The 27,164-nt window shown below is 39.4% G+C and overlaps 1 protein-coding gene across 5 annotated transcripts in view; it reads left to right on the top strand.

Moving 5' to 3' along the window:
* The window catches only part of syngap1b (synaptic Ras GTPase activating protein 1b), a 172,738-nt gene that overhangs the window by 50,149 nt on the left and 95,425 nt on the right, over positions 1-27,164 (top strand). For all 5 annotated transcript variants that reach the window (XM_063488241.1, XM_063488242.1, XM_063488243.1 and 2 more), the window contains exon 3: positions 13,623-13,728. In XM_063488241.1, the coding sequence (XP_063344311.1) occupies positions 13,623-13,728 (106 nt within the window). The remainder of the gene's footprint in view (positions 1-13,622; positions 13,729-27,164) is intronic.

Raw genomic sequence — 27,164 nt, forward strand, 5'->3', positions numbered from 1 at the left:
CCACCTTTTACTCTCAAAACCAACCACCATTGTTGGTTTTGGTATTTTCACAATATTTGTTAAAAGATGCAGTTACATTGAATCAAATGCATCCCCTTCTACCTGTCTCTGACATGAACAAAATTTATTGGAAATATGAGGTTCAGCCTATGTGACACTTTTTAGGCAGCACAGATGGTCTAAAGACGTTGTTTCTGTGTTTTACAATAGAAAATATATTCTAATTGGCTTTTAATATCCTAGATTTGTCAGATGGTTGTTTAAAGTAGCTCAGGGTTGACTTTTCCCTGAATAGCAGTTGTTTGCACTGTTGTTTATTACATCAACTGCACAAAACAACGTAACTTTGACATATGTAGAGCTTTAAATGCTTTAATAAATGCCTCTCTGTTTTTTGCTGGTACTTAACAATTTGTTCTGTTTTTCACCACTCCCGAGATCTACAGTGAAAATGAAATGTTTGCTGTTTAAACAGGGCTAAACTGAATTGTGTACAAGACAAAGCTTGACTGTGTTTATTCTCTGGTTCCTCAGTTAGTTAACACTGATTAACTGGGCTTTTTAAAATGTGTATTAGTGTGATAAACAGAGAGAGTGCATCTGCTGCTGGTTAGAGTAAAATCTCATCTTCAGGCCAGGAGATGGTACTGTTCTTCAAGTTTTCCAACTCACACATGCACACAGACACACACAAAGGCACACAGTTTAAGCTAACACTGCTGATTTATAACACTGCTTATAATGCCACCATAAATGAGGCAGTGGCCTGAAAAATCCATAGGTCACTTCCCCAAACTTGGCAGGGCAATTATTGTATTATGCACATGCTAATATATTTTTCAGTTTACATTAAAGGCCTAAATTCTGACACATGAAAATACAGCTGTTTTATTTGTGCTTACTTTTAATTTGTCTGCCTCACTGCCTGTTGCTATTTATGCAGTCTGTGTGCCACTGCATGGCCTGTGATTTAACCTCTCACTCTAAGATAAACTCAGTTTTGTTGGCAAGGCAATAAAGTAATGAATCCTTGCATGGTCAACATACAAGTGCCAGCTTTACTGTCATGTGTGCGCATGGCTGCCAGTGGTATTTCTGCTGGTCATCGCTTCGATGAATGCAGCAGCAATTCCAGTGATAACCCCGCACAACCGCCGAAGGACTGAATGGAGAGCCCGGTTCAATTAATCGGTGGCTCATCCCTGCCTAATTGTGCCAATAAGGCAGCAGCTGTGAATGAATCCAAGGCAGGGCTGACGTGCTGATGGCCGTCACCTCGGCGACGGCAAGAGGCATTAAATATTCATGCCTGTCACTCACCTCACGCAGAGCGGGTGTCTCTCGCCTCCTCTCCCTTTCACGCACAAACACAGACATACACACACTCGCCCTTCAATTTATTTCCATTCGTTTTAGATGGCTTCTGTGGCTCAGCAAAAAAAAAAAGGAAAAGAAAAAAGCAAAAAAAAAAAAAGCAATCATACTGTACTTTTCCACAGCGTAGATATGGAGGATCAGAGGAGGACCTTGCTCTCCTTTCTCTGCTTCCCGCACATTTTGTTATCAGCCCATCTCAAACACACACCTTTCACCTCTCTGATTTTCTGTTTGCTTATATGCTTTGCATCTAAGCTCAGCGCAGTTCCTGCTGTGTCTCGTATCTCTGCCTCCTCCAGCCTCAGTCCTCATATTAATTCCCTCCATTGATCCATCACTCTTACCTTTTTTTCTTCTCTCCCCTGCTTCCTGCTATCTCTCGTCTTTATCTAATCTCTCTGTTGTTTCATCCCCTCCTACTCTCCCTAATCTGTCTGCTTCTCTGCCTCCTTCCTTCTGTCTCCATATTCTTTGCGGCCGCACTTCCTCTTTCTGCTCCTCTCTCTCTCTCCATTTTTTTTGCTGCAGATCTCCTTCACAGTTTCTCCCTCTTTCCTGCTCTCACCCTTTCCTCCTCATCCACCCGCCCACTCTATCTCCGTCCTTTCCTCTGTGCTCCTCTTCCTCGCTCCCTCTCTCCAGGGCGACTGGCAGGAGTCTTTGGCTCTCCCACAGGCCACCTGTCTCTGTGCTCCTCACAGCTCCATTCACTTACCGCTCCATTTTTTAAAAAATGTTTTATGAATGGCAGCCATCAGAAAGACATGGGAGGGACGTCTCCCCGGAGAGCTGAGGTGTCGCTTCGGGGAACAAGACTCCTCTGTTGTGCCTAAAATGTGTCACTATGGAAATTTGTGTTAATGTGCGTCTGTGTAGCTTTTCACTCCTGGTGTGTTGGGTTCATTGAACTGTTTCCTACTAATCGAGTGTGCAGTCACTTCATAGGGATAGAATGGGATTAAACTCTCATTGACATGTCAGCCATTGGCTTACTTTAATTGCCAAGGATAATACCTACAAGATGTGTGGAAAGTTAAAAATAAATGCTTTTTAAATATCTTGCCTTTAATTACAAGCCCCTTAATTTGCTTTCCCCCTCCAACAAAATGTCATCCAGTAATCACAACCAAATGTGACTTTAAGCTTCCTCCCCTCAGCTTTTGTGTGTGATTGGTAAAAAATTCTTCCCAGTGAATTCCAAGCAAGAAAAATGGAGCAGCGTTACTTAGAAAACAAGCGAGCATGCAGCCCGAAGCAGCGGAAAATGTCACTTAGTGTTACTCTGTCTGGGATCATATGTTAGGATTAGAAGAAGAAGAAGAAAAAAATTGGTACAAATGGATGCACTACAAAAACTACAGTACAGTTGAATCAGCACTGTAGATACTGCAGAAGGAGGGAAGTGAAGAAAACTAGAAGCAGCTGTCTTAGTAATTGTTTAACTTTGTAAATGAATTAGAATTATGATGATTAATTCCTAACTTAATCAAAAATTTCTGATAATGGCTAATCCTTGTAGTCAGTTTTTCAGGAAATAATATCAAACATTTGGTGACTCCGCCTTCTCAAAAGTAGGATTTTCTTTGAGAAAAAGTAATGAACTTTTTTTTAACGTCCAGACTTATGTGCTGATCTGGATGATCAAGCCCTTCCCTCCGATTTTCCTCACTGCTGCAGACTGCTCTTCCTCCTTTTGTCCTGTAGGGGGAGCAAGAGGGTTGACAGTGATGGCTTCCTGCCATCCTCTTCTCCACCTCCTTCTCCTCCTTGCATCTCACATTAATTTGAGGTGACAGAGTTTCATATACCATTGCCACGCACCAGTGCCCTGTCCCCAAATTCATGTGTTTGGGCTTCGCTCCTCCAACTGTGTTATGCAAGAAAAAAAAACACGATGGGGGGGGCAAGAGCCTTGCTCAGCCTGAGAGTATTCGAAAGAGCTGGGAAATATCAGCACTATAAAAAGAAGACGTAGTCCTGTAGCTCAAAACACATATGGTTGATGATTGTATCTGCTTCTTTAGTGGTCCCATTTCCTGCACTGAATTTTACATCTGACTGCATTAGAGCTTATCTGCAAACAGGCCACAGCACCTCAGTGGCTTTAGCTTGTAGCTACTGTTGTCACAGTGCATAAAGAGTTGCTCAGAGGTGGATAGCATGTTTGCTCATGACCCCGGAGAACGCATCGAGGTGGCTGTCGTGTGGGAGTCGGAGGGATTAATTATGTAATGAACACAGGTGGGCAGTGGTTTGCAGAAAAGAAGAGAAAGGCTGATTCTTTTAGTAAGGTGGCCGGACTGAACCCCTGAAGCGATGTTAACAAGAACGTCTTGGTATTTGAGTAACTATTACATGCCATTTAAATAAAAATTGTCACTCACTCAGAAATAAAACATTTTTCCAAAGGTCATCCTGTACATACAAGGGTTTAAGTGACTTTTATCTTAGCATTTTGATGAATTTGCCTGTCCTCTGACTAGTGTGCAGTTTATTTTGTCCTCAATTCCTTGGAGGCACCTAGAGAAAGAGGAAAACTATGTCTAATTTGTCTCCTGCCATCTTACCAGGAGAAACTGCCAGATCTCTATGACCTTAAAAGCAATTCTCTGCCATTTATCATTTTTATTAAGAAGAATTGTATTTGGCTGGGTTCTTTTCTGTGGGATGTGGAGACTTATGGGTGGCTTGAACTGTTTTTATGCTGTTACAGCCTCTACAAGCATGCAGAATAGACTCAACATACATTTACATTTTAAGGATTAAGTTCACGATGTCAGCCCACATGCATCAGCTAGAGCTTCATTTCGACCTCTTCTAAAAGTCTTCCTGCTCACCATTTTGCCTGTATATGTTCTTATGATGCTTTTTAAATTATGCTGTGCTATTTTTAAATGTCTTTTTTCACTGTTTTCTTCACGTTCTTTATGTTCTTATGTCAATTTAGGATAATTCACTATTCTACTATTCTCATGTTAATAAATGATGTCATATGAGATATATTTTTCAGACAGTGTTCTTCATGTGTCCATCCATCCATCCATGGTCATCGGGCAGCAGTCTGTTTTTACCCTACTAACTCCTTTATGTCAATACAGAGAAGCTCTCAAGTGACAAACTTCCATACTTACAGTTGCTTTTTTGAGTGCATTAGTGTGTTTACACTGTTGAATATACTGAAATCTTCCAGCCCACTGATGTACTCATTACAATCACAGGTTAACTGAAAGGACACCTTGCAGTTTTCAGCCAATAGAAGCATAACTTGTCAGTATCAGTGGTGATGCTAGCTAAATGGCACAGATGTTTCCAAGCAGTGCATTTAAAACCAAGTATAACATATGTTAAATTATAGAGTTAGATATGTGAAACTGGTATTATGTGTGGTCAGATGACTTTTTGGGAAGTCACAGAATACACTAGCTAACATGAGAATCACTGACAGTGAACAGACGTCTGAACAACCTCAGTGAGCGGTGGCTTTTCTGAGTCCCTCTAAAGACACTGAGATCTTTAATATGGGATCAGTGATCTTCATGCTTTTCATTCATTGACTTATATAATCAGCAGTGTTCATGCTAACCTGCTCTTGTTTGCATAAAGACAATGTTGCTGTTACTGTAGCTATGCAAATGAGAGACCACCAGCATGACTTGACACCTCTGAAAAAGATTTGGGACTAGATCTAAAATCTTGGCAGATTCACTGATTGCAATGGGTTGTTGCTCAGAAGTTGCCATGTTGTGTTTTATATTTGAAATGTGAGAACAGAATGATTACATGAGATATTTAATCAATCAAACTGTCTCAAACATCAGATGTTGGGAAGCAGTGTGACCCCTTGTGTCCTTAAAGTACTTGAACTCTCCTCCTGCGGCAACGCTGCACCGCAGAGGAGGCATGCACCATTTTCTGACTGAGAACTACAAGCTCAGATTTGGAGGTCTCATCCCAGCTGCTTCTCACGCTGCTGCTAATCACTCAAGTGCACGCAGGATGTAACTGCATGATGAAGCCAACAGTCCTATATTATCTCTCATATGCAAAGATGAGACACCCTCCGTCCCTTGGCTGTGCCCAGAAATTCTTTCCATTAAATCTATGAACAGAATTGGTGACAAAGGGCAGTCTTGGCAGAGTCCAACACCTACTGGAAATGAGTTTGACTTACTGCCAAAATGGGAGCCAGGCTCTTGTTGTTGATGTAGAGAGAGACTCTTTTCTGTCAATCAATAGCATCACTTTTATTTTTATCATAGCGCACAACTCTTTTATTTTAATAGCTATGCCTCTTTTTAATGAACACTGTGGAAAGTGCTTGAGGTCAGAAGGAGGTGGAACATCTGTCTATGAAAGGACAAAACCGATGCTCTGAAGGACACATGCTTTTGGACAAGTTGACTCCTATCGTGCTGTACAGAAAGCATGTGTGTGCATAAGTGACTGTGTGTGTGTGTTCCAGCTAAGTGTGTGTATGATTTTGTGCTTGAGCCAGCATCAGACAGCCAGCAGTGTTTGATTACTGCCCTGTTAAGAAATAATGGATTGCACAGTTTTCAAACATCACACAGTGCACACTATTTCCTGCAGTTATACAGACTCCTTGAGTTTTCTTTCTTTCTCTTGCAAACAGACTCCCTCTTTCCCTTTCTTAACCCACACTTTCCCATACACATCATGCCTCCGTATTCCCTTGCTCCTCACAGCTGGGCCTGAAGAAGCAATAATGGAATATGGGCTATCCAGCCTGCAGCATCGCTCAACCCAACCTGCCAAGCTGAACAAAAACCCACTCTTCCCTTCACATGAATGGCTCTACCTTCACTCTTCTGCCACCCTCTTTTCCTTTCTCTTCAGACGTCACAATCCCTAAATCCAAACCTTTTCCACTATGCCAGGACTGGCAGTTCCCTCATATGATGTGACACAGTTGTTGTTCTTAATCATTTCTAATCATCTGACTGTAATTAGAAATGGATCGATTTCAATCTTGTGCATTACCAAAGTTATCATGGCAAGGCAAACACTTCATTTCAGATTGAATGATATTGATCGCACCACTGCTGGTGTCAACAGTCTCCAAGCATGATCCAGAACCTGAAATCAAATGTCTAACTTGTCTTTAACCAAGTGTTGTGATCAAGTGTTGCACTTGGAAGGTATTAATTTACTAATCTATACTTTAATTAGAGAATCGGGGAATGTTGGATTGTTGAAGTCTTCACTCTTTCACATTTAAGGACTCAGAAATAAATGCCAAATACTACTTCATTGTACACTAAGACATTCTGCTGTCACATTCTGTTAGTTACTGTTAACACAGCATGTGGACGCAGTGACAGCCACACCATCAGTTCAGCTACTAAATGTAATAATGATGGAACTTTGGGGAATAGTGGAACTCACTGGATGCATGATTAGAATCAATGCCGAAATACTGAAAACTTTTTTTTTCTTTGCTAAGATTATGGTCCAGCTGGTCTTTTTACCCAGTAAATATTTGTTCCCTAAACAAGATATCTCCCCAAATACTGGCCACATGGTATGGACATTTATGGATCCAACAGAATGATTCATGTGTTAGTTTAGGTCAATATTGCAACTTTGTCCAGTGTCTTTATTCCTTGCAAGAATTTTGAATTTATGTTTTTGAAGTCTGTTTAAGACTCTGCGTCTTGGTTGAATTATAGTTTCAAAATGTTCGATATTCTTTGTGAATATCAGCTAGACCTTCTTCCACCTTTCTAACGATGAGGACCTTCTGTACCTTTTTTAAATGTTATCCATTTAGAAATTATAATAACAGAAACTGTTTTTCCTCTTTCCTTTTCTTCCAATGTGTGTCCTAAAGTGAGATTCTACTCAAGACCATGTTCACTTAATATCCAGATCTTATACCAAGCAAACCAGCCAACACACTAGTGATATATACATAGTCTTACTGTGTATCTCTTGCACTAAAATAGGAGAGTGAAGACTGTCATGAACTGTGACAGTGCCGAGGTCTGTACAGATGGACTATACTTTACATGTGGCTCTATAAACATGCATAGAAATGTTTATCCACTGATGCTAGTCATTTCACAACCAAAGAAGTTGTGAACATCATGTTGAAAAATCAAACAGGTCTGTGTTTTTTAGCCATTAGGAATACAGAAAAAAACGCTAACTCTGGGTAAGAATGACATCTTGGGTCAGTTGCGTGAGAGATTATTATTATTTTTTTACTACTTCTTCACTTTGAATTGATTCTGCATGACTTCATGGGACTGGACTGGAATTGAACGGAGGCAGTTGCCACCCTCAAGCATAAGAAAAATAAAAAATGAATGTGCAGATTGGCATTAAATTTGCTTTTACAAGCGCTCTGAATAAACCCGTGTTTTAGATACATTTTGATTTAGATGTCCTCGTGATTTTTTTTTTCTGCAGCACCACTTTTACTTGCATGCTGTAGTTATCTCTGCGAATAAGAAAAAGCTGTTAGTAGAGCTCAGAGTACTTGCTGGATCATAGAACAGCATCTGATGGCCTCTCTCAAAACACTTTTTAGAGGAGCTGCTTCCCACCATTTTTGGATCTTTGTGATACAGATACTGTAATTTAACAACCAGGCAGCAACTGTCCAGGTGTTTTGTGATGACACTTTCCAAAATTGAACTCTCTCAAGCTGTTGTTTTTCTTTTTCTCAACCACTTCCATCGCTCTTTCTTGGCACCACCGAGTGAAACACCTAAATTCCTTCGAGAAAATATTTTCTAATATTTTTTGTGAGTGTCGGTGTCCTAGTCATTTTGCACCCCCTCTCTGTCATAGCTGACTTCTTGCTCTGCTTTGAGTGTGGCCACTGGGAAGGAGTTAAAGTCTTGTCAATATCCTTGTTTTTTTCTGCTTGCAGAGTTCTAATGGACACTGTAGCTTCTAGGTTCCACCATAAAATGCTGTATTTACATTACCACTGGCCCTTTGTGGTGTGAATGAAATTTTTTTTTTAAATATGTGTGTGCGACACAAGTCCACCATCTAAAGTGGTCAGAGTGCAAGCTTAATGCTGCCTCTCCATGGATGCTGAGTGCAAGCCGCCTGCCAGCTTCTTTTGCCAACTCATGGCAACCCCAGAGACGGTGTTATGTCACATCTCCAGCTGTTGACCTCGCCACATCTGACCAATCGCATCCTGCCACACACAGAGAAAAAATAGCCTCCAGGTGTTTTCCCCATGCTGGAAGCTGTGGTGGGATGCCTATTGGTGGGGTAGAAAGGTGTTCTGGAGCCTTTCCATGAGTCAAGCTGTCAGTGATGAATTGCACAGGGCAGGGTAGCAGTAGGGGAGAAAATGAGTGGGCTTGTTCTTGTTCAAGTAGATGTGACTGGGGAAAATTACCATATTTAGCTTGTTGTAACTGGCATTTAGATGACTAGTCAGGAATTTAGCTTTTTATGACTCATGGATTTAAGTTGATTTTAGTTATTTGCGTGTAACTCACACCCTTATTAAGAATCTACTGTGTAAGAAGGAGGAGTTGAAGGTGTTAATCTGCATGCATGAGGAGCAAACCTATGCTTACCAATCATGTATTTTGTAGGCTTCTTAGAACTCGTACTGTAGATAAAAGTGAGCACAGCCCAGTTGTCTCCTGTGGAATCCATGGCAACAGCAGAAAATCTGGACAGAGAGAAGCATCACTTTAACCCTGCTGAAAAGCACAGCGATCCCTTCAATAACCGCAAAACCATTCAGTGAGATTACCTGCTGTATGAGTTTGCTACTCCTCCACACACCCCTCCCAATTCCTCTTTCATGGACTCATTGCTGGTGCAGAGCTCAATCAGGCAATATGAAACCACTTCGCTTATTACATGCATTTAGAAACACTGTGAGGCACGGCGGTCCCAATAAGGCTACAGAAACCGTGGCTTTATCTGCATTCGCGATCATATGGAGCTGGCTGAATGTGAGGTTAATTCAGGTTTACTAGTCCTTATTGGCACTAAAGCATATTCAATTAGTAGAACAGAGTGCTCAGCCACTCTGCTGCTGCTGCTTCCTGCATTAATCTGGCAGCGAGAATTAAAAGAGTGTAAGAAAAAAAGTGTATGCACTGACAAGACCTGGATTTAAATTGAAGGTGAATGCACTAAAAGGCTTCGATTTAGAATGAAGAAGGCTGTCTTATTAGTTTTCTTGAGGATCTAATAATGTTACCATGGCATGAGGGAAACTCACTAGTAACACGTAGCATGTAAATGAGCACAACCATTTGTACCAGCTATTAAGCAGTTGATGGCTAGATGGATGGACAGATGGATGGTCAGGCGATTTTATTTTCTGGATTTACCCAAATAGATTTTTTTGAGTAAACCTTTGTCTCAGTAGATTTTGCAGAAATGTGTACTACATCAAAAGACATAGTAGTCTGTAGTAGTCTATAAGGTGTGGCAAAACAACACAGGAGATAAAGCATGCAGATGCACAGACTCCAAGGAAGGCTAAAAAGCTGATAAATGGGAAACTTGCCCAATAAAAATGGAACTTGGTGAATTATAGTACATGCTCTGTGCATTCTCACTCTGGACTCATAAAGAATGGATGCTGCTTAATATATTTTTCATTAAGGAGGTTGTACTGTAATTTCATCGTAACCGGCAATGTGTTCATTCCAAGACAACATTACAACGTAGCTTTGTGCTCTTTGGCTGCACAAGTTGCAAAGTAGAGAGTAATTGCTAAGGCTGCTGATTTACGATGCTTGTACCCGATTAAGTTGGATAAAGAGACTCATAAGCAGAATCCCGATGCTGTGATGTGTCTTCAGCTTGGCTGCTTTAACTAGATTATTGCAGCAGAGATTTGCATTTATGTATACGAGTGTGTGTGTGTGTGTGTGTGTGTGTGTGTGTGTGTGTGTGTGTGTGTGTGTGTGTGTGTGTGTGTGTGTGTGTGTGTGTGTTTATTTGTACAATGTGATATAGCTGTGCAGTGGTAGTGAAGGATGGCAGTAGCTTGATGTGGAGTTGTGTTTGCATTAAATTTTTGTGTGTCACTTTGGACACACATGAGCACACACTCTACCAATTAGCTGTCTTTACTTTCCTAAACTCAGGCAAAAATGCGCACGCTCGCTCTGGAATTCTTTTATCTTCACAGAGCATCTTTGGAATGAGCGCCTCTCTGCTTTCTTGAGGGACATATGGCTCAGTGTGACCTGCCAGCGTCCTTCACTATTGCTGGCTTTACCCCAAAGCCCCCCAGGCTGCACTATCCTGCACTGCTCTCTGCAGTTAGTACCACCTTCTGACTGTCTGTGTTCTAACCAGCTCTTTTATGCAGACACTATTCCCAATAGAACACTCTAAAACACACACACATATATTATATTAACACAAGCAAGGCTACTGCTCTCATTTCTGCACACACCTTTTTATGTTTATGTCAGCATGCATAAAGGACAGTGGCTGATGCTCATACCTGCTGTTTATACAGCATCTATTCATATTTGAAATAATCACTACAATTCAGCGTTTCTTAAAACTGTAGAAACAGAATTTATGTACCACCTGGGTGCAGAAGAAGAAAAATGTTATGGTCTCACATTTCAACAGCTATATACAGCTATATACAACAGCTTGGCAATAATTTGGCCTCTGCTGTTTGTTTTGTTTGAACTGGTACTGTCAGACATTTTATTATATGTCAGTTATTTCAGTTATGCACACACATGACAAGGAAGGACTCCAGTAGAGCTCGATGATGCAGTAATAATGTTTATTTGTACATAACAAGACTGGTGTTGCAGTACTAGTGTTTTATAAAAGCATATAAATAAAATTCAGTTATATATGCAGATGAAATATATTTATGAATTTAGAAGCCCTGGATTAACCCAACAACTGTTTTTGGACTATAGGAAAAAGCTGGAGTGCCCACAGAGGTACAGGGAGAACAAGAAGGCTCCAATAGAGAGGGGTCCCAGCTGGCCATTGGGGCCAAACTCAGGGCATTTTTGCTATAAGGGAACACCAGTATCCACTGTACCAGCCTGCTACCCATCAATACATAAGAATAAATAACAATGAATTAAAAAAAAATAGAACATAGATTCAGAAGTTCAGTATACAAAAATGAGCTAAAACGCTAAAAAATTAATTTAAAAAAAGCACTAGAAGACTTTAAAGCTAGAAAATTAATTTTTATTAAATAAGAAAACTTTACAAGAAATCCCTTTGAAATATTCTTTTTAAAACTAATGAAGCAACTCAAACAGTAAACAGTTGAGTAACAAAGGTGACAAATATATCTTAAGGCAGAATATGTAGTTGAACTGTGTTGGAGTGCCTAAGTTGACCAAAAACGTATTAAGTTCACAGGCATTTGAATGTCTTTTTGTTTAATATTAACTAAACTCTGAGCTCTGCCTTTTGCCTCCTTCAGCTTGCTACCTGAACTCTCACTTTTTTGTTTTCTGCAGTCTGGTAATGGTCAGGCGGAGAAAGTGGGTTAATTTTGTTGAAATATCTGCCTGATTGTGCTGAAGCCTGGCTTTTTAAGAGCAAACATGAGGTGTTTGGTGTCAAAAAGCAATGCTACAAACATCAATCCAATCAACCAAATGGGACTAAAATGCAGCAAACACATAGTTTAGTAAGAACTCCAACCAAAATCTAATGCAGCTTAATACAGCAGTCCAGCTTTCACATACTGGTGCATCACAGTGTGTTATTTTGAGTCAAGTCTCATCATAGATTTCTGTTGGCATTTCTTTGTGTTTCCTTGGTGTTCTGGGGCCCATTGCCAACAATGTACTAGCTTTGGTGTTCAGCCAAGATTTATAGGTCGGTGCTGTACAGTATACGCTGTATTTTCTGGGTGGAACTGTGATGTTTCCAAAGGACCAGGGTTTCTGATTAGTGCAGCACATTCTCCCATTTATTTTCCCTCAAGTCTCACTTTTATGAATTCAGGGACTGTGGGCCCAAATGTGGCAGCAGTGTGAAATGTGGTTTGTTTTATTTTTTCCTTGTCTTTTTGCTTTGGGTTTTCAGTCACAAAGTGAACTGCTGTGGAAGATATACAGTGATTCCTTTTTTAAATAATATATTCTTTCTTTTACTTTTGTTGGGTGATGTGCAAAGACTTTAAAGAACATGATCCAAATGTTAGCCTGTGGGCTACATCTTAACCAACATTAACTGTGCTCATATTATCCTCATTTACAGGCTCATAAATCTATTTTGGGATTCTATTAGAATAGTTTACTTGCTTTAATGTTCAAAACCACATTATTTAAATAATAAAAAAAAAAGAACATTGCCGCAGCACCTTTTTTTCATCCCCTCTCTCAATTGATCCATTTCACCTGCTGTTACTCCTCATTTTGCGTTTGTTGGTCAGCTGATGAAACACAAGAAAACTAAAAATATGTAAATAAGAGCACTGTAACTGGGAATTCTTCTTTATTAAAAATAAATATAAGACCGGGAGAAAGAGCAAAGCGAACATGGTAATATTAGCCACATTAGCCATGCTTTGTGCTAATATTAAATATGAAGGCTTAAAATAAAAGTAATTTGCTGAGCCTTCAGTTCCTCATATACCAGGAGTCCATAAAAAATTTTGTGCTGTGATATTTGCTGTGCTTTGCTCATAGCTGAGACTTTTATGGATCAGTTAGCCAGGGCTGATAGGTTTTTTTTTTCAAGAAACCTGCCCCATCGACAATTAAAAATAGCCTCCTAACCCATCTAATATCCAGATTTGGGTGTCAAATAGCCTCTAGTTTATATATTAGTATGATATATAATAATTTTTGGGTAGAACTTGGACTTTGTTTTGACATGTACAACAATATCTATATATAACCAGCTAAGGAATAGAGAAAACATATAAAACATAATAAAGGCACTTTGGGCCAATGTGGTCTGTTTGATTGATTTCACCAGAGGTTTATGAGTTTGTTAATGATTTTGAAAACAGTCCCATTATAGACCTATTTTCTGTTTTGTCTAGAAAGCAATTTTTGCTCCAGTCTATTCCCAAAAGCACTTATATCGCCACAGAAATCTAAAATTATTAGTGCAACTGTACTGCAGTTGTTTGTCAAAATACGTATGAGCATCGGCTCCTCATAGGCATCAAAGAGAAAGACAGAGTTTGTAGCTGTGCGTTCCTGTTCTGTACAGAACTTTAGGTCGCCGTTTTGCTGGAGTGTGAGTTTGTGTACTGACCTTGTGCTCTCCCTGTGCAGGTACACCCTTTGCTGATGCGCGAGAGGCGCTCAGAGTCTCACAGGAACAAGCTGCTGCGGCGGACAGTCAGCGTTCCTGTTGAGGGAAGGCACCATCCCGAGATGGGTGAGCAGACGAATTTCATTTTTTTTCTTTTTTTCTCTGATTCTGATAGAGGCTCTAATCAAGGTCCAATCAACAGTTATTTTGCGTTTTGTCTTACTTTTAGCTGGTTATTTTTGCCGACAGTTTTAGTGATGTGGTGCAAAAGGCTCATTCTATTAAAAGAAATTACAAAAACATCAACTTTGAGCAAGAGAACCAGTCTGAGTTTGACAAATGCAAGTGGTATTTTCTTTGTGCCAATCAAACAGTTGTAACAAAAAAGGAATTTCATACTAAATAGAATCTTGAGGTGATATCTACTTGTTTTAACTCACGCTGCTGAAGGCATTTTTCACAGACAGAGTACTGCAGATTTTGTCTACCATCATTTTCAATGAGATCATTTTTGGCAAGGCAAAATTTTTTTTTTTTTTTTTTTTTTTAAGTTTCATTATTTTTCTGGCCATCCGCTAATGTTTTAACACAGACTTGGAAAAATGTGAAACTATCCATTAGTGACACATTTCTGAGCAGGTGCTCTCTGTGGACCATTTTGGTCGATGCCCCAGTTGCTTCTCGCGGTAATTCAACATCTTTTTTTGGTTGCCCATTATGATTTTCCAAAACATTATCACCTGTATTACTTTAGGTTGGGTTTCTTATAATAACAGGATGGTTGCATAGCAACGAAAATGATGTAAAGCTTTTGGTATCCTTTGAGCCATTACTCGCTCTGTTACTAGCAACGCTCACAGCAGCACTCTGCATCTGAGCAGAGATAAAAGCGTCACATCTGATCAGAGCTGAAGGCAATTGCTTCCTTTAAGATTTTCACTCGTTCTTTTGTCAGTTTGACTGATTTTATCAGTCAACTCACTTTGAAATGAAATACATGCATTGATTACTTGATTAACGCATATATCTTTTGAGTTTGTTGTCTGTCTCTGCCATTGATAAATTTTTTTATTTTCTTTGTTTATGCTTTTAAACTTTTCCTACTCTTCTTTCACTTGTCCTCTTGGCTTTTTTATTGCCGTAGCGTCCTCTTAAATTCTCAATGGATCCCGTGAAACTGACCCTCTGATAGCAGCCTTCCTTTGTTTATTTTGCCTGACTCAGTCTCTCTGGGCCCTCTACAAATGTCCCGCACAGTTTCTCCCTTTTCCTTCACCCGACACCTCTTCCTCGCACTCAGCTATTTTAAGGGTCTCCCTTGCGACGTCCTCTATCATTGATTCTGCCATTGCTTCCGCTTCTTTGCTGCCCAACAGTGCTGATTCAACTGGATAAATACTTTTCTCAGTTTTCATATGAATGGCTCTCTGACCTTAAAGCGGTCAAGCAGTGACACATCACTTGACGTGGTCCTGCTCCATTTTGACATATGCTGACATGGCAGTGTCACTTCATATTGCCTATGTGTAAGCGTATTGTAAATATGCATTCACATATGTTAGTTTGCTGTGGCGCAGGCCATAGTGCACTGACACCATTATGAACTGACGGTAGTGCCTAAGCACAAAGTGCCAGAACAGATTAATGGACTCCAGGAAATTTGTAATTATCAGATACACAAAAAAGCTAATGGAGGCTGTCATGAGGCCACAGTTAGAGGCATACTCTACAGGAAGCTACATGACCTACTTTATGAATTCTCTGACTTAAAACAATGAGCTGATTAGGGTTTCACAGTGAATTAAGTCATCATATACTAATGTGCCAATTATTTATTCTGAAGTTGTTTCTATCTCACATTTAAGCTGGAATCTGACTTGAGCAGTGAGCTGCACTAATGCTGTTCCTTGGCCAACAGATTACACTGTTTGCAGAAAACATTTTATTATTGCAACGTATATAAATAGTATGCCCAACCCAAATGTGCTTATAGACACTGTTATAGATTGACAACACCGCCATAAATTATGAAAAATGATAAATAAATAACTGATGTACTTCCCAAGCTTTCGAAACAAAAGCTTACATTTCATTATGCAGTTTTCAGTGGTTACATGTATTTTCTTCAAAAAGGAACAAAGCACATTCGTTTACATGAGCACTTGGGTTTGACATGCAGATGCACCAGTCGGCCATACAGGTCATTTTCATCTGCAGCCCCCCATGTGCAGCAAAACATTAAATTTAATTTAATTTAATTTAATTTAATTTAATTTAATTTAATTTAATTTAATTTAATAGACAGCTCATTCAGGGCCCTATAGCCAAAAGATAATTTCCCTCTGAAGTGATGCATATTTGGGGTTCTTGTTTTCTGACCTCCTTGCTGTTTCACACACACACACACACACACAAACGCATAAAGAAGTAAAAAGACAGCAGCACAGGAAGGAGCATGGATAACATCAGATATGACACAGATTAAGTCAGGCACAGAATGTTAGGGAGCTGTGATCCAGGTGGGTTGCAAAGCAACTTGTAGGCAGACTAAAGAAGCTTAAATAACTTGCACAATTTGTGATTTGCCAATTACATGCAAGTTGTAAAGGGTACCACATGATTCCTCAGCTGATGTGGACTGAAATTGAGGTGTCATGACAGTGTCTGGGATTTACTTAGGGACCGGCCTGAAATGTACTCTGGCTGTTAACTCATCATAATAAGGTCAGTACAGAATAAAAATGTTTCAGCTTCTCCTAATTCACACAGTTTGCACAGTTCTTAGAACCTTTATTAGCTGAAGCACCCCTGATAATCATCATTCTTTCTGAGAAACTGGATGTATCGGGGTCAGACTGTTGAGACTGTCAAAACATGTAAGGCATTGTTCGATATTTTGGGAAGTAGGTTAATTACTAAGAATAATTAGATTGATAAAGCTCTGATGCTAAATATAGATCAATCTATAGCAGCTGTTGAAATGGTTGAAATGTCTCACCTGATTCAGACTGGTAAACAGACTGGTATTGATCTACCAAACTCTTATTAACAAAGTCAAACTATGACTGAGGTGGGCCAAATCATTTGCCACGTGTATTGATGTCATCCCTGCCAGGTTCATAAATGTGGGTGTACTTTTTTTAAAAAAATAATAATAATTTTAATATAATATGAGTATTGCTGCCATGTTTCCCTATTTAGAAGCACAAGGACACATAACAGTGTAAAATATATCTATCTATACATACATATATATATATATATGTATACAAAAGTATTGACTTGGATGGAAAATTATTAAAATGGTGAGGTTATTATCAGCATTTTGCTGCCATATCTTTCTGTCTTATAAAAGGAAACTCAATTTAGTGTGCATTTAGTATATTCATTGAACATATTTCTGAATGTTTTAGGACCTTCAAAATGATGAATGAATGTGCCTTTTCACATATTTGAAAGGCACGATGTCGTCATCTTCAGTGGATTCAAAACAAGACGGAGAGTTCAGAAATATTTTTATGTAGGGTGGAAAGTTTAAACTGCAGATACTGAAGCTGCAGCAGCCTCTTATCACCATTTCATGTGCTTGTGACAACACTAATACATCAACCTGGCCTCGCTGTTCATCACAGGGCCAAAAAGCCTCCATTTTTTAGAAGATATTTATGAATGGAGGCTTATGACAACAATCCCAGCTGGAAGTCTGATGTAGTGACATAAACAGATGGAAGATACTGGGCTGTGCTGATGATAAGTCAAAGACACAGTAGATCAGTACCTTTTGGGATTTTCTGGAGCGAAACATGAAGTGATGCAGATACATTACTTTTCTCCTTCTCATTCACTTCTCAATACTTTTTAAGTTGAGCAGGTAATTAACATATAATGAAGGCATTAACTTTGCTGGATAATTATGGTACAGCATAAGCATTTTATGTAAATATGGTTCCTAATTAGCATTATGTGATTGTGACTGGGGAACATAATTTTTCTTAGCTAAACAAAAAAAATGTTCTTGAGGTGGTTTAATTTCTTTCTTTCTTTCTTTGTACTATTAATTATATAATAAAAAAATATATTAATAATAATAATGGATTGCATTTTATATAGCGCTTTTCAAGACCCTCAAAGCGCTTTACAATTCCACTATTCATTCACTCACAAGATGCCATATCGTGCCATCAGCCCCTCTGGCCATCACCAGTAGGCGATAGGTGAAGTGTCTTGCCCAAGGACACAACGACCGAGACTGTCCGAGCCGGGGCTCGAACTGGCAACCTTCCGGTTACAAGACGAACTGCCAACTCTTGAGCCACGATCGCCCCAATTATTAATTATTAGTATTATTAATATTAGTATTGAATGTCTGCATGTATGATGCTTAACACTGATGAACTTTTAGTATCATGTAATACTATATGATATAAGACACAATATATAGATATAATTACATTTTTGATACATCTACAATAAACACGTAGTAGGCTCACAATACTTAATTTTATGGCTGATGTTAAAAGTGATATGATAATTGTTGATATTATATCAATGATATGTTGACACTTTAAAATAATAAGAAGAATTAGAATTGATAACTAAAAAGTGGTTAAAATCGATTGTTAAACAGTGAAGCTGTAAGAAGTAGAGGTAGTGAAGGTGTAGGAGTTTAAATACCTGGGATCAACCATCCAAACCAACGGACAGTGCAGAAGAGAGGTGAAGAAGAGAGCGCAGGCAGGGTGGAGACGAGTGTCAGGGGTGATTTGTGATAGAAGGATGGCAGCAAGAGTGAAAAGGAGGGTTTACAACCTGCTATCATGTATGGGTTGGAGAAAGGGATACTGGCAAAAAGACAGGAGACCGAGGTGGTAGAGTTGAAGATGTTAAATTTTCATTGGGAGTGACCAGGAGGGACAAGATCAGAAATGAGTATATCAGTGGGAGAGCTCACATTGAGTGCTTTGGGAGACAGTGAGAGAAGAGAGGCTGAGATGTTTTGGACATGTGCAGAGGTGGGACAGTGGATATATTGGACAAAGGATGTTAAAGATTGAGAAGAAGAGAAAAACCACAGAGGAGAACCATGCATGTATTGAAGAAAGACGTGCAGACGGCTGGTTTGAAAGAGAAGGATGCTTGGGATTGGGTAAGATGGAAGGAGATGATCTGCTGTGGTGACTTCTAAAGACGAAGAAGGTTAGTAATATACAGCTGGAAGGGATCCGGCAGGCTAAATATGAGTCAAGGACATTTTCTGCCTGGCTTCCATATGATGAATCGTCCATGTTTTATTTTGGTATTATAGATAGATGGATTGTGGGCAAACAGAAAGGAAGCATTCGCCCTCACATTCATCCAGCACCACCCCTCCTCTTATTAACCTCTCCAGTATGTGATGTGATAATTCCCATTAATGAATTTGGCCTTTAATGTTTTGTGTTCAAATTGTAAATTGACTTCATCTAAGTCTGTTCTGTTATTGAGAGAAACCTTATTATCTGAATGACTTAGCCGCGGGGAGGAAGAAAAAAAACGCAGCACTACAAAGCTGAATGGTTATGAACTCCACTTGAATGGTTTTTCACCAACAGCGGTTTAAGCATATGGCCATTCTCCTCAGTTTGTCCTTGTAAATCTCACTTATTCACTTTATCCATCTCAGCTTAGCAAACCATTGTGATATAGCAGGATCAGCTAAGCAATTGTTTTAGTGCCCTTTCCCATGCCTGACCTTCATACTAGTATTTGAGATCAGATGCTGGATTCCAAACATACATGGACAGGGTGGATTTTTTTTGCACATGTGTGCAAATAAATGTTTCTTTCACATAAACCTCAGAATGAAACTTTTAAAATCCCTACCCCACATGGCCTTTACTCCATTCCCTCCTTGCTCCCTCATCCTAACACCATCCCACTTCTCTCACCCACTCAACAAGGCCTACAGGCTATGTGTTCCCTCCCCGCACTAAAGAGGATGTTGAAACAATGACAGTAAAGACAAATCACATCAGAAAAAAAAGGTGTTAGACTTTTCACAGTTGTTGTTCGTGTGGAGACAAGCACCATGAGTCATTACAATCTGTCATCCGAGGAGGATTAAGACAATAGAATATGGATGATTTCTTCAAAAGACTAAACTTCTGTAGTGTGTTTTTGGAAGCATGTTTTCTCCCCATCTTTGAAAAAAAACATAACATCTTCATGTCATCTCTAAATCACTGTTGGGTGATTCAGCTGAAGATGGAATAATATAGTTTTTATGTTGCAGAATAAAAGCTGCTACACTATTCTTTCTGTCACTATTCACCTTTTTGTATGGCTCAACACCTGCGAAAGTTTATCTCACCGAAAAGTAACATTGTAACATTGTATTGTAAACTATACGTGCAACATATCCTGGCATTCCAGATGTTTCTGAGTCAAAGCATCTCAAAATGATTAAAAAAAATGTCACTATTTGTATTTCTCTTTATCTATGTTTTTATTTTTCTATTACACATAACTCGTATGATAGAGCTGGGTTGGGTTAGGCATTGGGTGTGATGGGTGTAAGAGTTAGGTTTAGGTGTTTAATCTGAGTTTAATCTGGGGCCTGGGGAATATGGGAAAATGTAATAGCTTGGGCATTAAGATCTAAAAATCTAAGAATATGGTTTTCAATCGTGTTGTATTCTTCAAAGGGGATAAAGCAGTAGGAAAATAATGTTGTTTATTATGTGTTATTATGTATTATGTGTTTATTACTGTGTTTTGCTGTCAACCATTTAAATAGATCTCCATCAGCCAAATAGGTTTTGCTTGTTCAGGTGATTGCACAGCTGGTTCTGTGGATGTGCAATCGTCTGTGGATGTGACACTTTTTCCTTCTTTGATTAACTTGTCTTCATTTGAAGACATTAAAAAAAGCTGCACACCTTTTAATGCTGTCTTGCAATCATATAAAAGTTGGATATACCTAAACAATTCCCTGGTTTGGTCCCACAAGATGACATGAATCCCTTTGGGGTTGTGTCAGGAAGGCCATCTGGTGTAAACATGCAGAGTGACCTTCTGTGGTGACCTCTTGTGAATAAGGGAGCAGTAGAAAGTAGCGTTTACAACATTAAGCTTAATAAATCTATATGCCAACTTTTTTTTTTACCTGTTATGAAACCAATAAAAAAAGAAACAAGGCATGAAATCTGATTTTGCATCCCAGCTGACCGTGCACCTAACTTTAGACTGCTTATCTCACAGACTGTGAATTTACTTATTTCTGGTTTCTTATGGTTAAATGAGAGGGTCTTGTATTTTTTTAGGCCAAGCCTTGATTTGGGACAGTTTTCTACAGCTGACCTTTAAATCTGCATCTTTAATGTGAAGTTAAATTACCCCAGATAGCAATTCTTCTCTTGTTCCATCAACACAAGAAAAACCTGCACACCTGAAGTGAGCCTGCTGTCGTGCTTTTTAAGGTCCTTAGAGAGGTCTGACAGGCTGTCAGCCTCTAAGTGTGCTTAATACATTTTAACTTTGTTCTGAACAAAAAAACTCTTCTCTTAATAACTGAATCCTGAAGAATTGACAAAAGGAACATTTTGACATTTCACCATTTAAATCTGTCTTTTTATTGTGTTAGTGTGATCGCGAAAAATTTACAGTCTCCTTCAGTGTAATTAAGAACGGCATAAATAGCTGGTTCTATGTTTTAAGCTCAACAAGAAGTGTTCATTAAGCGCGCTATAAGAATAGAAGTGTTTTTGCATCAGTGTGAGCTGGAATATCAGTGTTAATGTACAGGTAGAGGGTGTACAAACCTTGTGCTTTTGTAGCTGGTAAAAGTGCAAACCTCCGTCAAGAAGTCCGCGTTTGTCTTTGGAGAGATTTGCTGAATCATCTGGCTGTCTTCCTTTTGGAACCGTGAATGAATACAAATGGTTTCCTACTCTGCTGTGGTTGCTGTTTGATGGACATGGACATAGAGGCCCCCTAAAAGTGAGTACTGCACCTCTAAAAGCTGCTTATCCACCAGGTAGTGTCAACACACTGAGTAATTCTACACTTTGCGAAAAGCTGTTCTGTGTCCTGAATACTGCACAGAATTGCATATTTTAGGTATAATAATGGAGATTCATTGTCATGCTTAAAATGCAGAAAAACAAACATAGCTCTTGTAAGCTGTTTGACTGAACCAGACCAAAGGCTAACTGGTAATAAGGAAATTAAAATCAGACTTTGTAATAACGACACTTGTGTTCACATGTAAAGTTTGTCTCCATCATTAAGCTGAAGCAAAACGAGACTGATTGTATCTAATGTGGAAAATTAATATCTGCATTTCTGGTGTTTTCATTTTTATATGGTGTGTTTATGAGTGCCAAATATAATACATTATGATGTGCTTGATAATAGCTTATAGTGAGTGAATGGAATGAATGAAAACCTGGACCCAAATAAGCCTAAACGCTTCATTCTAAAAGTCCACCACAAATGGGATGTCTGACTGCCTCTTTTTGATGTTTTTAGCCAAGAAAGCAGTGTGGCTCTGCAGCAATGATGGCTCTGTTAGGTAGTCGATCCAAAGCTTTGGCTCAGATTGAAATATCTTTGTATTATTATTGGATGAAGTGCCTTGAAAGTTGATTCAGGCATTCAGCATCCACAACAGGATGAGTTGCAAATTTAGACTGCATGTAAAATATGAATGTGTAGCTTCCAGGTCTGAAAAATGAAGCCAGTGCGGAAGTATTTTAAACCTGCGTTCTTCTGCAGGGCCATCGGGGGCATCTCCGCATTGTATAGAAACCTGTGGGAAATTGACACAGGCCTTTACTTGACCTGTGACCTTCACGTTCATAAAGGAGGTTATAGTCTCAAGCACTAGTCTTATTTCTTTTTGAATGCAACAAATGGATGGCAAAGCTGACAAAGATTACAAAACTTCAGTATGTGCAGATTGAGGTTGCTACTGCATGAGTATTCAGTCTCCAGACATTTACCATGTCATCAAATGCTCAGCCCTGATTTCAGTATGTATAGAAGCACATGTGAGGTTACTGTTTTGAGTTTTGACTCTACACCTGTCTTGAATCTACAATGCTTAAAAAAGTTAAAGCAACACTTTTTAGTCAGAGTATAGCATCAAGTCAGTCAAACTTCTGGGATATTGATCTGGTCAGTTTAGTACCAGAGGGGGTTGTTAATCATTTTCAGCTGCTTTGGTGTTCATGAAATTAATAACAAATGCACTTGAGGGGCAACAATGACACAACACCTAAAACAGGAATGGTTTTACAGGTGGAGCCCACAGACTTTTCTCCCACCTCATCTTTTAGGACTGTCCGTTTGGCTATGATTGCATCATAACTGGTAGCATGAGACGATAGCTGGACCCTAGAGGTTGCACAGGTAGTCCGACCCCTTCCAGGATGCACACCAATACATGAAATTACCAGGCATGTTTGCCAAGCAAGGTTCACTGTGTCTCCAAGCACGGTTTCAGGAGCATGGAGCAGATTGCAGGAGACAGGCACTTACTCTAGAAGAGCTGGGTCCAGGTTTCCTCCTGGTGCTTACCGATGCCTAGCCTCATGTGGTGAGAGTATGCAGGCAGTTCCTGGAGGAGAATGGATGGCAATGATTGCCTCCATGCTTACCTAATCCAAATCCAGTAGACTGCCTCTGGGACATTATGTTTCAGTCCATCCAACCCAGCCAGGTTGCAGCTCAGAGTGTCCAGAAGCTCAGTGATGCCCTGGTCCAGATCTGGAAGGTGATTCCTCAGGACATCATCTGCTATCTCATTAGGAGCATGCCCCAATGTTGTCAGGTATGCATATGAGCACATGGGGTCATGCAAAGTACGGAGTAGCATTTTAAATTAGTGCAATGAAATTTCAGCAAAATGAATGAGACTGCCGCATCATTATTTTGACTGTTACTTTTTGGATGTCTCTGAATTCAGCCCTTTATATGTTGATAATTATAATTTCTATTAAACTATGTGTCATCCTTGTGTTCCTAACACATTATCGAGTCCATATCAGTAAAGATATCCAGCATTTTTTTTTCCATTGAGATCTGATGTGTTTTCTAAGTATTCCTTTCATTTTTGAGCAGTGCATTAATAGGTTTAGCTTTTTTTAAAACCATACAAATCAAAACCTGTAACATTTAGACTCATGTGGCTTACCACAGAAAATTTGTTTTTGAGTATTTTTCTGATAAATATATGTAACCGTTAGTTGATTTGTTTACTTATGTCACAGTTGCAGTTTGTTTGTTTGGATGTTTGGTTACTGTCAGTCTGATGCAACAATATCAGGTTGGTCTGACATTATTAGAAAACAGTTTAAAAAGAAAAAAAAGCTTCTTCTTTTTTTTCAACCTTCTTACCACCTGACTGACAGTCAGATCTGCATTATTTCTTTCTTCAACGTGTTTGCTCACAACAGGGCTCTTATAAGAACGCCATGTATCGGGATTTCTATGCAAAACAGCATGTAAATGGAATGATTATATAACATGAAATGTCTGTCTGAGTGATATACCCCGTGGGTTGGTGTGATATAACGGTCAGCTATATTATCATCTCCTAACAACATGCATAAAGTGGAAAAAGCAAGATAAAGCTAGCAAGCCCAGCCTTATTTTGAGTGACAGCTGGCCACCAGGTCTGCACGCAAGAGGGTTTCATCTCTCTAGTGCTCTAGTTCTTAGGCAGCTTCAGGTGTGGTACTCAGCTTACACACACACACACACACACACACACACACACACACACACACACACACACACACACACACACACACACGTGGCCACCTTCTATCTGCCATGTGGTGATGAGAGGATTTTGAGGCTTGGTTAAAGGGTTACACTCTACTTTAGTTCAAGGTTCTTGAAACAGATTTAAAAATCATGACTTCAAATCTGTCAACCTGTCTTTCACAAGTGTTTGATATATTCTGGTTAAAAACACCATTAGTGTAAAGTATCTGTGTAAGTATATGATCTCATACATAGTATGCAAATTCATATTTTTTTCTGCATGTGTCTCAGTGGCTTTGGTGATGACATGCTGACAGTTTAAAGCAGTGAGAGCCAGACTTCACTCACTGAGCTTCACAGCACATGACTGATGTGAAAGTCAATGAAATACTTATGATCTACATCAGTAATTCTCAACCGGGGATATCAAATATATGCATTAGTGTGTGTTAAGGGGGTAAAATAAGCACACAAAGAGTGTTATGAATTGGTGTCAGGTGGCATTTTGTGTGTTTAAAAATGTTTTTCAAGGTTTTATTTGTATGAAGCAAATTCACAACAGCAATCATCTCTGGGCACACCGCAATGCTGTGCCTGGAAATCCAGCGATTCTCTTTGAGCAAGGACTTGGCTACAGTGGGAGAGAAAGAAAAATCCTTTTCAACAGGAAGAAATGGTCAATAGAACGCGGTGCAATAAGGGCAGCTATCTGTTGTGAATGACTTGGTCGAGGGGAAAGAGGGTAAAAAAGAATAAAAGCACATATAGAGACAACAAACAATGCAACATTGAACACTCAGCGTGTTGGAGGGGAAGTAACCTCAATTGAGGATCACGAGTCTCTGCCACCAGTAATGCGCAGATAGATATAGTAAGCAAGAGGGGAGAGAAGAAACAGTACAAACTACAGAGACACAAGACACAAGGCTAATGACAGTAGTGGCATACAAATTAACATAGAGTGGGGAGATCTGCATCATGGGGGATCTTTCAGAAGCCTGAAGATGGTTTATCAAAAACCCAATTTTTTAGGGGACCTATTATACTTGTGCTCTCTCGTATATAGTGTTACACTGTTGGAGACAGAGAGACTCAAATGCTTAGGACAGTTTATTATACTTGAATCTGTATGATGTGAGTGATAGCAAATATCCCTAATCTGGTCATCTCAGGCACAGAGCTCTGGCTCTGCTTTTCAAACCTTTTGGAAAAACAGGTTTGAAAAATAAACTTAAGAAGCCTGTTTTCAACGGTGGATGACCTGATGGACTGCAAGGTCGAGTGTAGGAAAAATAAAGACTACTTTTAACTCTGCAAAAATCATGCAAAGATACAACAGAAGAATAGTAAAAGAGAAGCAAAACTATGGAGTCGGCACTGAGCATAACAGGTACGCTTTAAATTTTGAATGCTTGCCTGCCTGAGTAGGAGCTGGTTTCACAGGATGAAAGCTGAAGGCCCTGCTTCAGTTTGTACTTTTGGAAAGTTAAAAAAAAACAAGTAATCCTGTACTCTGCCTGCAGTCAGCTTTATTGGGATAATATGCTACTATGAGGTCTTTAAAATATCATGGAGCTTGCTCATTAATTGTTTCATATGTGAGCAAGAGGATTTTAAATTCTGTTCAGAGTTTTACAGGAAGTCGGTGATGAGAAGCTAATATGGAGAATTATAGTCACTATTGCTGTAGCAATGTGGATCCACTGGAGGCTTTTTTACAAAACCACTGGGACATCCTGAGAGTAAGAAATTATAGGAGTCCATCTTTGAAATGATAAATGCATGGAATAGTCTTCCAGCACCACTCTGAGACAGAGGGCAGACATTTGTTCAGTGTTTGAGACATATCTTTCTCAAAAATGACTTGAAAGTTTATTACATTTAATATAGAAGAGAAATACCATCCAGAGTAAGATCAGCACAATTCAGGTCACTTCAAGTCTCTAGTGCCAAATGCTAAATGGGCTTGTTCTTATATAGTGCTTTTCAACTCTACCTGAACACTCAAAGTGGTTTATACAACTTGCCCTATTCACCTGAGCACTTTTTTCTATGTTTTTTTTTTTTACTACATAAGTACTTTCTATGTAACATTGACATGCCGATAGATGCGTCAGAGAGCATCTTGGATTTAGTATCTTGCCCAAGGGTATTTGGCATACAGACTGAAGCAGCCAGGGATCAAACCACCACCCTTCTGATTAGTTGATGCCCTGCACTACCTCCTGAGCTACAGCTACCCCAAATCACAACATCAGTTGTGCCAAGGCATTTTTTCTTGCAAGAAAAGACCCTACAATAAACCAGGAAAAACCCCAACAATCATAAACCATGTCCGACCAAGCACTTGGTGACAGTAGGAACGAAAAACTCCCTCTCAACAGGAAGGAATCTCCCTCATTTCACCCCTGACCAAGACACACTGTTAAAGAGAGCCAGAGATTATTATTAAGTGATTAAATCCAGAGTGGTGTATAAACTCAGAAGAAAGACTCAGTGCATCAACATAAATAGGGCAGGATTCAGGGTCAGCTGATCCAGCCCTAAAAAAGGGAAAGTCTAATATTAAAAGAAGAGACAGTGTCTGCCTCCTGAATCCAAACTGCAGGTTCCACAGAAGAAGAGTCTGAAAACTGAAGGCTCTGCCTCCCATTCTACTTTTCTACTTTTGATTAAAAGCCAAAATAGGAGAAATATGCTCTTTCTTTCAGTACTCCCGCAGCAGCATTTTTAATCAAGCGAAGGCTTTTTCAGTATGTATGTAAGTTTAGACACACCTAGTGTTTCTGAAATTCTTAACTGTCAAATTGCCT

This window comes from Pelmatolapia mariae, linkage group LG10_11, assembly GCF_036321145.2.
Source record: "Pelmatolapia mariae isolate MD_Pm_ZW linkage group LG10_11, Pm_UMD_F_2, whole genome shotgun sequence".
In the NCBI taxonomy this organism is placed as follows: domain Eukaryota; kingdom Metazoa; phylum Chordata; class Actinopteri; order Cichliformes; family Cichlidae; genus Pelmatolapia; species Pelmatolapia mariae.